The sequence below is a fragment of the Macaca mulatta genome, chromosome 4 (assembly GCF_049350105.2).
Source record: "Macaca mulatta isolate MMU2019108-1 chromosome 4, T2T-MMU8v2.0, whole genome shotgun sequence".
Classification (NCBI taxonomy): Eukaryota; Metazoa; Chordata; class Mammalia; order Primates; family Cercopithecidae; genus Macaca; species Macaca mulatta.
Window position 1 is genome coordinate 115,366,599 of NC_133409.1, and position 13,117 is coordinate 115,379,715.

The 13,117-nt window shown below is 40.6% G+C and overlaps 1 protein-coding gene across 2 annotated transcripts in view; it reads right to left on the reverse strand.

Annotated features, from left to right (window-relative positions):
- The window catches only part of COL19A1 (collagen type XIX alpha 1 chain), a 331,016-nt gene that overhangs the window by 24,985 nt on the left and 292,914 nt on the right, over positions 1-13,117 (reverse strand). For both annotated transcript variants that reach the window (XM_015136650.3, XM_015136652.3), the window contains exons 42-47: positions 12,612-12,656; positions 8,825-8,869; positions 8,658-8,720; positions 4,438-4,473; positions 4,261-4,305; positions 781-951 (exon numbers count right to left, since the gene is read on the reverse strand). In XM_015136650.3, coding sequence (XP_014992136.3) covers positions 781-951; positions 4,261-4,305; positions 4,438-4,473; positions 8,658-8,720; positions 8,825-8,869; positions 12,612-12,656 — 405 coding nt within the window. The remainder of the gene's footprint in view (positions 1-780; positions 952-4,260; positions 4,306-4,437; positions 4,474-8,657; positions 8,721-8,824; positions 8,870-12,611; positions 12,657-13,117) is intronic.

A 13,117-nucleotide genomic window follows, 5' to 3' on the forward strand; every position in this document is an offset into this window, starting at 1 on the left:
GACACAACGCCGAGAGCTGAAGTTACACAGGCTTTATTGAAGTAGAGTTTCAGGAGAGTGGGCAGAAATAAAGTATGAAAACTGTGTGAAAACTCAGTTTTGCTTTATATCTGGTATTGGTTGATTATCTGAGGAGAATGTGTCTTTAACTGCCCTACTTCACTTCAGGACCCTCCTTTCTTCCTAACATGGATATTTTCAGATTAAATTCCTCTGCAGAATAGCCACTCACCACTCCTCTTGAGGATTAATAAAGATATGGGCTTCCTTCACTAAACACTCTTGGCCTAAGTGGTTTCTACTTCAAAGCACTACTCATGGCAGATTTGTTGTTCTGATAGTCAACAAAATAGAGTATGAAACAGACACGTTTCATAGCAGTATGAAACAGGCATATGTGGTTTCTGTGTAGTGTAAGGAGACATTAGAGATAATACCTGTATTTAAAAGCACGGTTTTGAAGCCATCCAGACCTGGGTCTGATCCACTTAATAAATCTGTGACCTTGGGCAAGTCAATACTCATTTTATGCGTTTATAAAAGTCGGCTGAAAAGGATACCAATCCTTCCAGAATGATTATGAAGATCAAATGAGGTAATGTATAGTAAGTGCTTAGTAGAGGATCTGGCACATAACTTTAAATGACAGCTATTGTTGCCCTCACAGGGACCAGTTTAGGTTTGTTTTATTTATTTGAAAGGCATTATCATTGCTTTCATTGTAAAAGGGATACGTGGTCAGTACAAGTCAGGAGCCCTGAAGCTCTTAGCACTACTTACCGGAATGCCAGGGATGCCAGGAGAGCCTGGAGGGCCTTGGTGGCCAGGGGATCCCATTGAGCCCTTGTTTCCTGGTGGACCAATAGGACCGATGGCCCCCTTCATGCCTGTAAGGCCTGGTTTTCCCCGTTCACCTTGTGGGCCTCTGTCTCCTGGAATCCCCTGATCACCCTGTTAAGGAAAAAAAAATAATAAAGAATAATCTCTTCTAGCATTAGCTATAGTTGAGAGCAAAAGTTCTGGATTCATACTGGCACTTATTAGCTGTTGGGCCTTGGATAAATAACTTAAACTCTCTGTGTCCTAGCCTCCCCTTCTACAAAGGGGCATATTAATAGTATCCATTAAATAGGGCTATTTTCAGAACTAAATGAATTCACCCAAGTAAAGTGCTCAGAACAATGCCTGGCACCTTGGCAGTACTTAACATATAAAAGATAGTGAGAATGTTAGTTGTACTTGGTTGCCCATCTAGGATGACGGCAGTTTTGAGAGTCAATACCAGCTATCACTTGAGGTCTGGGTCTCCTTTGCAATGATAAAGGAAGATTGCCAAGAGGATCTCATTACTGAGACTTTTCACTTAAAATAACTTCAGGACACTCAAAATCTCTCCTAAATCATGTGCTCTCCCACCCGTGGCTTTCCCGTTTGTTTGGTCTTTATTAGACGCTTCAGGTTTGTTTTCTGTATTTGTGCTTTACACTTGTATGCATGTGCATGTGTGTGCATGTTTGTGTGTGTGTGCACGTGAGTGTGATCCCTGTGCCCTAAATATATACCCACAGGAAGGTGAGAAGGGAGAGCCATTGAAAAGATCAAAGCAGGTGACTGGGGGGAGGATGTCACTGAGATCATTTACTTGATAGTATAAATGAACTATAGAAGAATCAGTTGGGCTGGGCACGGTGGCTCACACCTGTAATCACAGCACTTTGGGAGGCTGAGGCGGACAAATCACCTGAGGTCAGGAGTTCGAGACCAGCCTGACCAACATGGAGAAATCCCGTCTCTACTAAAAATACAAAAAAATTAGCCAGGCGTGGTGGCACATGTCTGTAATCCCAGCTACTCAGGAGGCTGAGGCAGGAGAATCGCTTGAACCCAGGAGGTGGAGGTTGCAGTGAGCCGAGATCACACCATTGCACTCCAGCCTGGGCAACAAGAGCAAAACTCTGTCTTAAAAAAAAAACAACAAAAAACAAGAATCAGTTGAACAAGATGTCATAATTAGTAAAATATTATATTAGATGTGACTAAATCTGATTTGAAGTTTGCTTGATGCTGTTTTTTATCCTGGAATGTGTCTACTACTGTATGTGTTTGTGCAAGAGAGAATGAGAGAGAGAGAGAGAGAGAGAGAGAGAGAGAGAGACGGATCATGGCAGTTGCTTCAGTAATAAATTTTCAAATATTCAGTTGCATAACTCCAGGAGGTGATCCTCACACCAAATATGATGGAATGATGCTTGAAGCTGCCCTATATCTCATTATATTATTCTTTTAAATGTGACTACTCTGCAGAAGGCCAAACTCTATTTCTCTTGACTTAAAAAATAAAAATAAATGAACAGTTACAGAGATTTATGTGATCATAGAATCTGATATAGAAAGAAGCCATGTAGAAAGAAATAAAAGCAGTTGGGCCCAGTATCAATGCTACTGTCTTAGTTATAAAAATATATCTGCACACAGGTCTCACTCCAGCTCACATTTGGAGACATTTCTGAGATGACTAGAAATAATATCAGCACACTTTGATCAATGATTAATATTCTGATCATGTGCAAGATAAATGCAATCTTTAACATATTAAAATTATTTTATAGGTTAGGTACAAAGATATTCGTTGTAGTGATGTTTATTATTATGACAACTAGAAGGAATCCAAATGCCCAGCAGACTAGGTAAGTGAAATAAGGTATGGTCAAAGAGTAGAATAACATACAGCAATTAAAAGGCAGATACAGATTTATATTTATAGACAAGATAATCAATATATATTATTAGGTGAAAAAATTCATATACAAGACAGCATAAGCTCCTTTTTGGAAAAGTATATGTTTCTATTAATATATATAAATATATGTGTATATTATGTATTAGAGTGAGAGAGATGGAAATATGTCCAAATATCACAGGGCTTATCTCTGTGTAGTGAGATAAGGTAGATTTTTAAAATTTCCTTTTATTTATTTATTTTTAAATTTATTTTATTTATTTTTTTTTGAGGCAGAGTCTCGCTCTGTCGCCCAGGCTGGAGTGCAGTGGCACAATTTCGGCTCACTGCAAGCTCTGCCTCCAGGGTTCACACCATTCTCCTGCCTCAGCCTCCCAAGTAGCTGGGACTACAGGTGCCCGCCACCGCACCCGGCTAATTTTTTGTATTTTTAGTAGAGACAGGGTTTCACTGTGTTAGCCAGGATGGTCTCGATCTCCTGACCTCATGATCCACCCGCCTCGGCCTCCCAAAGTGCTGGGATTACAGGCGTGAGCCACTGTGCCCAGCCTTTTAAAATTTCCTTTTAAATTTACATCATCTATATTTTCACAATTCCTTCAGTTATTATGGATGACTTGTATAATAATAAATAAAAGTTAGCAAACTAGACACCAGTATACAAACATATGTGCCCACACTCACATACAATAGCAACCCTTAATAGAATTACACTGAGTAACAATGTTTGAGTAACTTCTTGCAGTGGCATGACTCCACTAGAAATTAATTCTATTAATTCTAGTGGAAATTAATTCTAGTAATTAATTCTACTAGAAAATGTTGAGGTTCATTAAAGGAAATAAAGAGAAATTGCAATAATGACATTAACGTTCCAAACAACACAAAAACACATAACATAATTGGCATTACTAGTAACTTTACTATACTTTCAGTCACCCTTTCCATTTCTCTAACCCCTCACACCACCTTCTTTACTTAGTTTTTCTGAATGTCAGCAGCTCTCAATTGCACTGATTTTGCTTCCCAGGAGGCATTTGGTGATGTCCGGAGACACTTTTGGTTGTCACAATTGGAGGGATGGTAGTGCTACTGCATCTAGTGGATGAAGGCCATGGATGCTGCTAAGCATTTTACAGTTCCAAAAGAACCAACCACAACAATTATCTGCCCCTGAATAATCACAGTGCTGAGGTTGAGAAACCTTACTCTAGATAAAAAGAATATGGGTGATGGTTATAGTAGAGATATAGTCTGAGACATGAGGATAATAAAAGCTTTCCAAATTTAAATAGCAAAGTATACTTGGCTGTGTACAAAGGCCAACTACATAGATGTAACCACATAACTTTCTCTGGGTCCTTTGTCATATTTAATATCTAGTAGAGATCTTGGATCACCTACACCCTAGCCTTTATAGATTTGGTGATTTGCAGGGGTCTACACACATAATTGTGTAACTCAAATGATGGGACAGTTGTAACAGACTTGAATAAAAATCACAATAGTAATATACATACACGTTCTCCTTTGGGGCCTCTGTCTCCAGGCTTACCCATGATGCCCTGAAAAAGAGATACCAACATGAAAATCACTGCTTGCCAAGATTTTTCATCAGTCTGATTGATCTAAATGTTGGTAGGTATTCTGGATGCAGTATCCATCATAATTTTTATTTTAAATTATATTTCCCATACCTGAGCACCTGGTATTCCATCTTTTCCATTTATTCCCTATAAAGAAAAAAAGGATTAATATTTCTAATTCTGCATTAACATAGTTAAACACAACAAAAGAGTAAAGTTTCAAGGACAGTTCCTTAATCATATTTCTACTGAGAGCTTGGTAAAGCAAGGTGGTAAAATGGAAAACAAATAAACAGAATCAGAGAGTCCTGAGTTCAGATTCTGACTCTGTCACTTACTAGTCCCATTAACCTTTTTGGGCAATTTACTTAACCTCAATAGCATCAGCCTCTTCACTAGTGAGGAAAATAAATAACCTTAAAACTAAGAATTAAGTGAAATAACATGAAAAATGCATGGTCCTCTATAAATAGTGAACAAAGATTATTTTCCTTTTTTATTCTTCTGTTAGGTCATCCTGAGAAGTAAGAAGGTGCCTCATGGCACAGGTGGCTGGAGTATGACATTTCTGTTACCTTTTAACAGGTTTTCCAGCACAGAGTATCATTCTCAGTAAATGGTCTCAGTTGCTGCTGGGGAAATTTCATAACATGGCCAGAGTATGATCCTACTATGAAATAAACTGTCAGAGAACAATTGTTATTTTTCAGTCAGAAATATGAAAGAAAAGCAAGAAATGTATAATCATGGTTTTTGGCAGTATTAAATAGTTACTTTTTATTAGAAAACTGGAAGTTTCTTGAACTTTAATAGGGAGTTCTAGAAGTGATAATGAAGCCTAGTCCTGCTTAAAGATTTTAAGACTGAGAGAACTATTGGCTGGGAGATATAAGAAGGAAAAGTATTTGAGGTCAAATCAAATACCCAGGACCCAACAGCAGGTGTGTTTTTGAGATCTGATTTGAAGAGGAAGATCAAGGTGAGGAATATGATTTCTTAGCCAGCAGGCAATTGCATGGACAAGCTCCTCTAAAAGCCCGAGGGACTTTTATCGTGCTGGAATGGATTCTGTGGGATGGAACTGCAAAGAACTGCGTGTTTTCACTGCTATAAATAACGCTGAAATCTGTCACAGTTGACAACCCAACCATAGTTCGCCAACCTTTCTGAACCATCCTGGGAATTATTGAGAGTACGTTAACTAAGAACATGTTACCTGAAGTGTATGGTTCAAAGAATTTATTACATTCAGACACACGAGGAACAAAGATAAAGCTGATTAAGGAGAGGATGTGAAAGAAACAGCTGTGTCACTTGAATAAAAGAAGATAAATCTAGTGTAAAAATGTAGTCCATGTTTTTGGTAACAATATAAGAAAAGAAGTAACCCTATAACCTGTTTTTTGTCTCCAGTAATTTATCAAAGACTATCATGAGTGTTCTCTTTTGTATAGGAAGGTGTTACTTTCTATCCGCAGGGAAGCCCTGCTGTCAGAGATTTTTACAATAACTCATATGTATTTGCTCCTCTCTACCCTCATCTCATTCATCTAGCAGAGCCCCATTCCTGAGTACATCCAACTTTCTGCCTACCTCACGTCTGCATCTGAGCAGTGGACTGGCTGAAGAAAACCACGTATCTTTGCTCGCTTGTTCCAACCTAAATGTACGACAGCAGATTGCAAGCAGCCCCCTCAGCATTACCAGGTCATCCTACTGTATTTCTCAATTTGGCTCCCCTTCTATCTTTCCAAAAGTACTCTTTCACACATTTTCCTGTCTCTTCCAACCTCCATCATCACCTCCCCACTCCTCACACTTGGACGACCTCCATTCTTCGTTCACTAATAAACAAAAGAGACCCCTCTCACCATCCCTCCCTCCACCAGTTGCATCAATCTTCATGGATTTGCACCCCAACTTTGGCACCCCCACACCCCACAGTTAGGAAGGGTGACATGCCCCTGTTCCCAGTTAAGACCATTCCCACTTGTGAGTATACCAGTTCTACTCAAAGTAGTCTTCACTCTCCTGTGTCATCAAATTTTTCTCTCTCAACTGGATCATTCTTACCAAGATACTAAAATGCGGTGATCTCTCCCACCAATGACCTCCACATTTCTAATGCAGTAGAGAATTGTCAGCCCTCATGTTACTTATCTGTTTGTTGATCACTCCTTTCTCCTTTCTCTTAAAACAGTTCACTTGACATCCAGGAAACCTCACTTGCCTGATTTTCTTCCGGTCTCTCTGGCTGCAGTTTCTTAGCCTTCTTTGTCGGGTCCTCTTCCTAACAGTTGAAGTGCTCTCTTCCCTTACTATCCACAGTGACTCCACTTTTCCAGGCTCAGGTTTAGATACCCTAATTGGTCTCACCAATCCTGGCCTCTCCTAAATATTCACTGTGTACTTGACATCTCCACCTGAATATCTACTAGTGCTTCAACATGAACACATCCAAAACAGAACTCTCGGCTCTCCCTCCCAATCCCACCTACTTACCTTCGTCTGCCCCATTTCACCAAACAGCAGCACTCTCACACTATTGCTCAGACCCTACACCACAGCTGTGATTGGTCTCTTTCCCTCACACTTTGCTAGATTAGTCTACCAGCAAGTTTTCTTGCTTGCTGTCTCTCCCTTCAATGTACATCCTAAGTTCCTCTACTCATGGCTGTTCCCACTGTCATTACTTCTTGTGGAGACGATGGAGATGTTTTCTTACTGCTCTGTCTTCCTCTACCCTGCTCCCTACAGCCTACTCTCCACACAATGTCAGAGTGATCCTGAAAATGTTCAATCATTTTCATTCTTTGCTACAAAAGCTCCAGTGGATTTCCATCATATTTCAAATGAAATCCCGACTTCATTCCCTGGTTTGGAAGTTCTTCATGGTCTGGCCACTGCCTACATCTCCCTCTGTATGTTTCCCACTCTTCCTTCACTTCGTTCATTCCTGACTTCATGCCTTTTGATGAGGTCCTTGACCTCATCAGGCTCGTTTCTCTCCCAGCCATTTCTTTTTCCTGAGACAATGGTCCCCTGACCGTCCCATGGCTTGACTTCTCACTTTATGCAGGTTTATGCTCAAATTGCAGGCAAATCTTCTCTGAGCTCACTATTTGAACAATATTCCAGAGCTTTACTTTACTTATACCTTCTTCTACTTGAAACTGTGTGTGTGTGTGTGTGTGTGTGTGTTTTTATCCGTTTTCCTATAGTAGAATGCAAAAGCTATGAATTGTTAGCACCTAGATCAGTGCCTAGCATGTAGGAGGTATTCAAGAAATATCTGGTGATGAACGAATTGCTTTTTGTATAATCTCCTGGGGACTCAATGGCAGGCTTTAATGGTATGCCTTGCAGGGGATGGGAATGATGAGGTAAGAGGGGGCAGTGAATTAAACTAATACTATTGAGTACCTCCCATAGCCAGGCACTGGAAATGCTTTCCATATGTCATGGCACTTAAGTGACTCATAAAATCCTTTGAGCCGTAATTCAGACCCAGATCTTCCTGACTCTAAATTGCATTTTCTTCATGTTGTCTTCTGTGGGGAAATGGTGGCCACCAACCCTGAAGGTTTCACAGAGGTGCCGAACTGGCCTCTTGAATTCTGTGCTGCTTGTTCACCTCGCCTTCTTTCCCGTACACACCACAGCAAATAAATCAGCAGTGACCTTCTATAAAGCGTAACTCCGAGAGTGAGGTGTGTTTTATTCATCTTAGATCCCCTCGCTAAAGGCCCACACATTTTCAGCAAACAGCAGCGACTAGATGAATTTATGTGACTGAATTAGTCAGAATGATTATTACAATGTCACATCAACACCACAGATCAGTAACCAAGAGCTCTTTTAGGACATAAGGGGATGAGACATTCACCAGTAGTGATTTAGGAAAGTGTAAGAAAACAAGGCCTATATACAAAGGAGGAAATTTGAGAAAATAACTTCTACTTTGGGATTTGGCTTAACATACAGGTATTACATCTATAAGTCTTTGCTTTCTTTATACTTTAGGACGTGACAGGCCATTATATTTTCTTTAAGTCTGTTGAAAACATTAGGCTTAAAAAATAATGAGTCAGATTTCCTGACACTTAAAACTCTCACCGTTTTCAACACTGTTTAAGACATAAAGACACCACACACAGATCTAGGAAACTCAGTGAGAACTTCCGCCCATGCCATCAAAAATCCATCTGCACAATCTTCTTAGTTCTTAGAAACTGCTTATTCAAATCTCAGAATTTCTGAGGTGGTAGATGAGGAGATAATGTTAGAGCATTTCTCTAAGTAGCATATTTCAAATAGTAAGAAGTACTTACTGGCTTTCCTGAGGGTCCTTCTGGTCCAGGGAAACCTATATCTCCAACAGGTCCTCTCTCACCCTATAAACACATCCACAGACAAAAATTAATTGCCAAGAAATGTTTTAAAACTGCATGCAAGTACAACACAAGTACAACTGTCATGAAAGCAACTGCCAACTCACCGGTTCCCCTGGAACTCCTGGAGGCCCTGGGGCTCCAGGTTTCCCCTGGCAAGGCAATTGAAGAGAAATGTTAGGAGCCAAATTGCTGAACGACACCATACGCTTCTCTTCCCCCAACCCCAATTGAGTTTAAAGTGCTCCCAAGGATGATGCTTTCCAGTGGCATTTCTAGCCAGGTGTGGTGGCTCACGTCTGGAATCCCAGCACTTTGGGATGCCGAGGTGAGTGGATCACTTGAGGTCAGGAGTTCGAGACTAGCCTGGTCAACATGGTGAAACCCTGTCTCTACTAAAAATATTACAAAAATTACCCAGGCATGGGGGCTCATGTCTGTAATCCCAGCTACTCGGGAGCCTGAGGCAGGAGAATCACTTGAACCTGGGAGGCGGAGGTTGCAGTGAACTGAGATCATGCCATTGCACTCCAGCCTGGGTGACAGAGTGAGACTCCGTCTCAATAAATAAATAAATAAAGTGGCATTTCTAAGGGGACAGAGTCTGGGGAACATACAGTCAACTCCACAGGCCGTAAGTTTCAGACTGGGGTGCAGTTCTTTAAATACATATTTGTGTGGATGGTGGAGAGTAGGAGAGGAGAATACTTTTGAAAATATTAGCCCAAAGTATCATCACTATTGGAAATCCCTCTTGTGCTTATTTTCCTGGCAGCTCCTCTTTACTTTGGGAGTAGAGAAATGCGCACAAAGCATCAAAGAAGTTTTTTTTCTAGGCTTTGAGTTTCACAAGACAGTTTTTAAGTTCATAGTAAGACAACCTGAAAAAATCATGTTTGATTTGAAAAGCCATGTTTTGTTCGCAGGAAAAGAAACAGATTAGTTTGTGTCACTACACCGTGGCTTGGACGACTGATCCTGGAGCAGACAGACCACAGGAAGGGATGAGAGGGGCAGATGGTCCAGTGGAGACTGAAAGCACACAAGGCCCAAGTGTGCAGGCGAGGCTTGTGGGGTTGCCTCTGAGAAGGAACCACCTCCTGTCCCTTGGACCTAATGTGGCTGGGAAAGACAGACGACGTGGGATGTAGGTGTGGGGCTGAGACCTGAGAAAGCCAAGTAGGTTTTGGAGAAATATGAAAAGAAATGGGCTTTTTCCAACTTGCTGCTTAGAATTCTGGAAGAAGATCCCTCCATAGGTACAGATACGGTGCTGAGTGGCAAAGCTAGGCAGACAGAGAGTTAGAGAGAGCATCCCTGGGTCCCCATAGCTTGTGTGTGCTGAAGTTGTTGGGGGCCTGAGTGGGAAGATGTGTTAGAGCTAAGAAGGCCAATGTCCTGAAGATTCTTACTGTGGAACATGGTGGGTATGGAGGGCTCGGGCATTGGGATCTGAGACGAAGAGATCAGGGACATTGATGGAAGTCATCCCTAAGGTCAGGTAGGACCAGCGGAGAACTCAGAGCATCCTGGGGAGAGCGTGCTGACCAGGAGCCCCACCACCCCACCACCAGCACTCACAGGCACTTCCTCCTGCAAACCCACATGCCATCCTCAGAGAAAGGCAAAGAAAGAAGCTCTAGGGGAAATCCCTGGTTAGCCCTGAATATACTGGAAAGGGATAGACTGATCTGTTCTAGAAGAGCAGGATTGGGTCCCCTTGGTAATCAGCTGAGTGACCAGTGTGTCTGCGTGGGCAAGCCCCAGCCTTGCTTCAACTAGAACAATCACCATTTTTCAAAAAAATTTTTTATCATGGTAAAATATACATAACCTAAAGTTTACCCTCTAAACCATTTTTAAGTGTACACTTAAGTGGCACTAAGTACATTCACACTGTCATCTAGCCATCACCATAGTCTATTTCTAGATTCTTTTAACGATTTTATCTTCTGAGTCACAGAAGGGCCAGTTATAAAAATCAAATATGCATCTTTAACTGAACGTATTTGTAGTATGTAATTTTTTTACCCTTTCCTATTTATGTAATTGTCAGTCAATGCTTCTATTTTATATTATTTTTTGAGACAGGGTCTTGCTCTGTTGCCCAGGCTGGAGTACAGTGACACGATCTTAGCTCACTGCAGCCTTTGCCTCCCATGCTCAAGTGATCCTCCCACCTCAGCCTCCAAGCAGTGAGATTAAAGGTGCCCAGCTAATTTCTGCACTTTTTGCAGAGAGAGTTTTGCCATGTTGCCCAGGTTGGTCTCTAACTCCTGGGCTCAAGTGTTCTGCCCAGCTTGGCCTCCCAGACTGCTGGGATTACATGCGTGAATCCACCGTGCCTAGTCAGTTTATGTTTTTAATTATGACATATGAAAACTGCTTTTTAAGTAAATATATCAGATCTCAGACATCCAACTAAGTGGCAGGCTAGCCTCTTATCTCAATAATGCTGCCTCTTTGAAAAACATATTTGGAATTTCTCATTTGGATTGCCTGTTGCCACTGTTGCACGTCTTTTAAATACTTTCGATGGTGGCCAGTATTTTTTCCTAGAAGATAAGCTTAATTTAGGGTAATAGCAAAATGTAATTTGTAGACACACCTGGGTGAATACAATGAAAAAATTAAGCTTTATTTTGTCACAAGGAAACAAAAATTCAAATCACAGGATGTGAGTATAAGAGGAACAGGTTGTAAGGGTTCTCTAAGGACACTTCCAGAAACTGATTTCCAAATATGTTGCTGGCAATGGCTGTGAGTGGGGCAGTGGTGAGGGAATAGAATTAAGTGTGTAGTCAACTTTCAAGAATACTTCCTTTTATAAAAAATTTGGAAGGGCTTTTCAAAGAAGATATTTTCATGCTACTTTTACAGTCATACACATATTTGACTTGATCTATAATGGCTAAGTAAGGGAATGTCATCATCTACAAAGGATGCAGATGATGGATGAGGCTCTATTTTGTGTTGTTAGACTTAGAAGTTAATGGAGTGAAGCAAAGTGGCTCTGAGTACTTTGTGGGATGGCAGTGGGTGATGAGCCGGGCTTTGGGTGGTGCTGGGTGTCAGTAGATCTCAGTGGGTGACTGTGGGTGATGATTTTAGGGCCCTTATCTTATCTTCTTATTTTCTTGTGATACAAGCCCATGGTTTCCATTGACTTTCCTGTAATGTTATCCTGGACCTGCCCTGCAGGGGCACCTAGAAAGACGATAAATGGCCTCTTATTCATAAAGCATGACCACAAAATTTTAATTAAAGCATCATGAATGAAGATCAGAATGATCTCTAGGGTTCAGAGAAATAATTTCAGCCTTTCCTGGAGCACTTCCTATTCATTTGAAAAGACCTTGATGAGATTAAAACGTTTGACACTAGAGAGCAACAAAAATGATTGAGAGGATTGAAGGGCTAGTTTACGAGGAAACATTAGCAGCAATAAAGCTCTGCTAATAACAACGGGCTAAGGAATAACTCAGGCAGATTGCAACTTAATACAAGGAACTTGAAGTACATGCCTGAGGATAAGAACTCTGTCTTTTGAAGACTGAGAAACCTTGAAATATGACAAGAATAGAGAAACACAATAAACTCTCCAAAGCTGTGCTCATAAATTAATGTATAGTAACTGGGTTTCCTCTCCCCTCCATGAAAGTGGCTTGGGAAGAAAATAAAAGAGGACAAAAAACAAACAAAAAAAATTAAGAAATAGAGGATTCTGGAGGTGGAAAATACAGGTGGCATTATTTATGAAACTAGAATTGTTAGGAACCTAATGCCATGGGAGTTATGGTATGCTCGCCTGCCCGTCTCGATCCCTGGTCACAGGTGTATCATGGAGATAGAACCGTTTACCTGTGAAAATTATGTGAAATAATCTGAACTCACCGACATCCCTGCTATTCCCGGGGGACCTGCTGGGCCTCGATCTCCCTGTTGGGATTTAAAAATATTGCTACTTTAATGACATCAATGAAGTCTTTAGTTATGAAATTAATTCTCAAATAATAATTTGGATTTGGTAAAGCTTTCCTTTGGATCTGATAAGTGTTACTGATATTAGCTGGGGTGAAGCTAGTGTGTAGATGGAAAAATAGCAAACTGAGTGGCTAATTGCCAGCTGAACTTGTTACAGCTTTTTTATTTTCCATAAAACTAAAGTAAATAATAGTTTTAATGAAAGCAAGCATAGATGTTATCATTTCTGTGACCTATTTTAATGTCCCTTTACATACTTATAGCTAAAATCAGTCAATAGTTTTATTCCACATGTTCAAAAGATAATTACTCTTACTCAAAAGATTAAGCACTTTGAGTGTCTTCCAACAAGCTTTTCCTATCCTTGTCTCATTGGATGTAGAGTTAGAATAAAATGATCTACAGCTAATGATTTG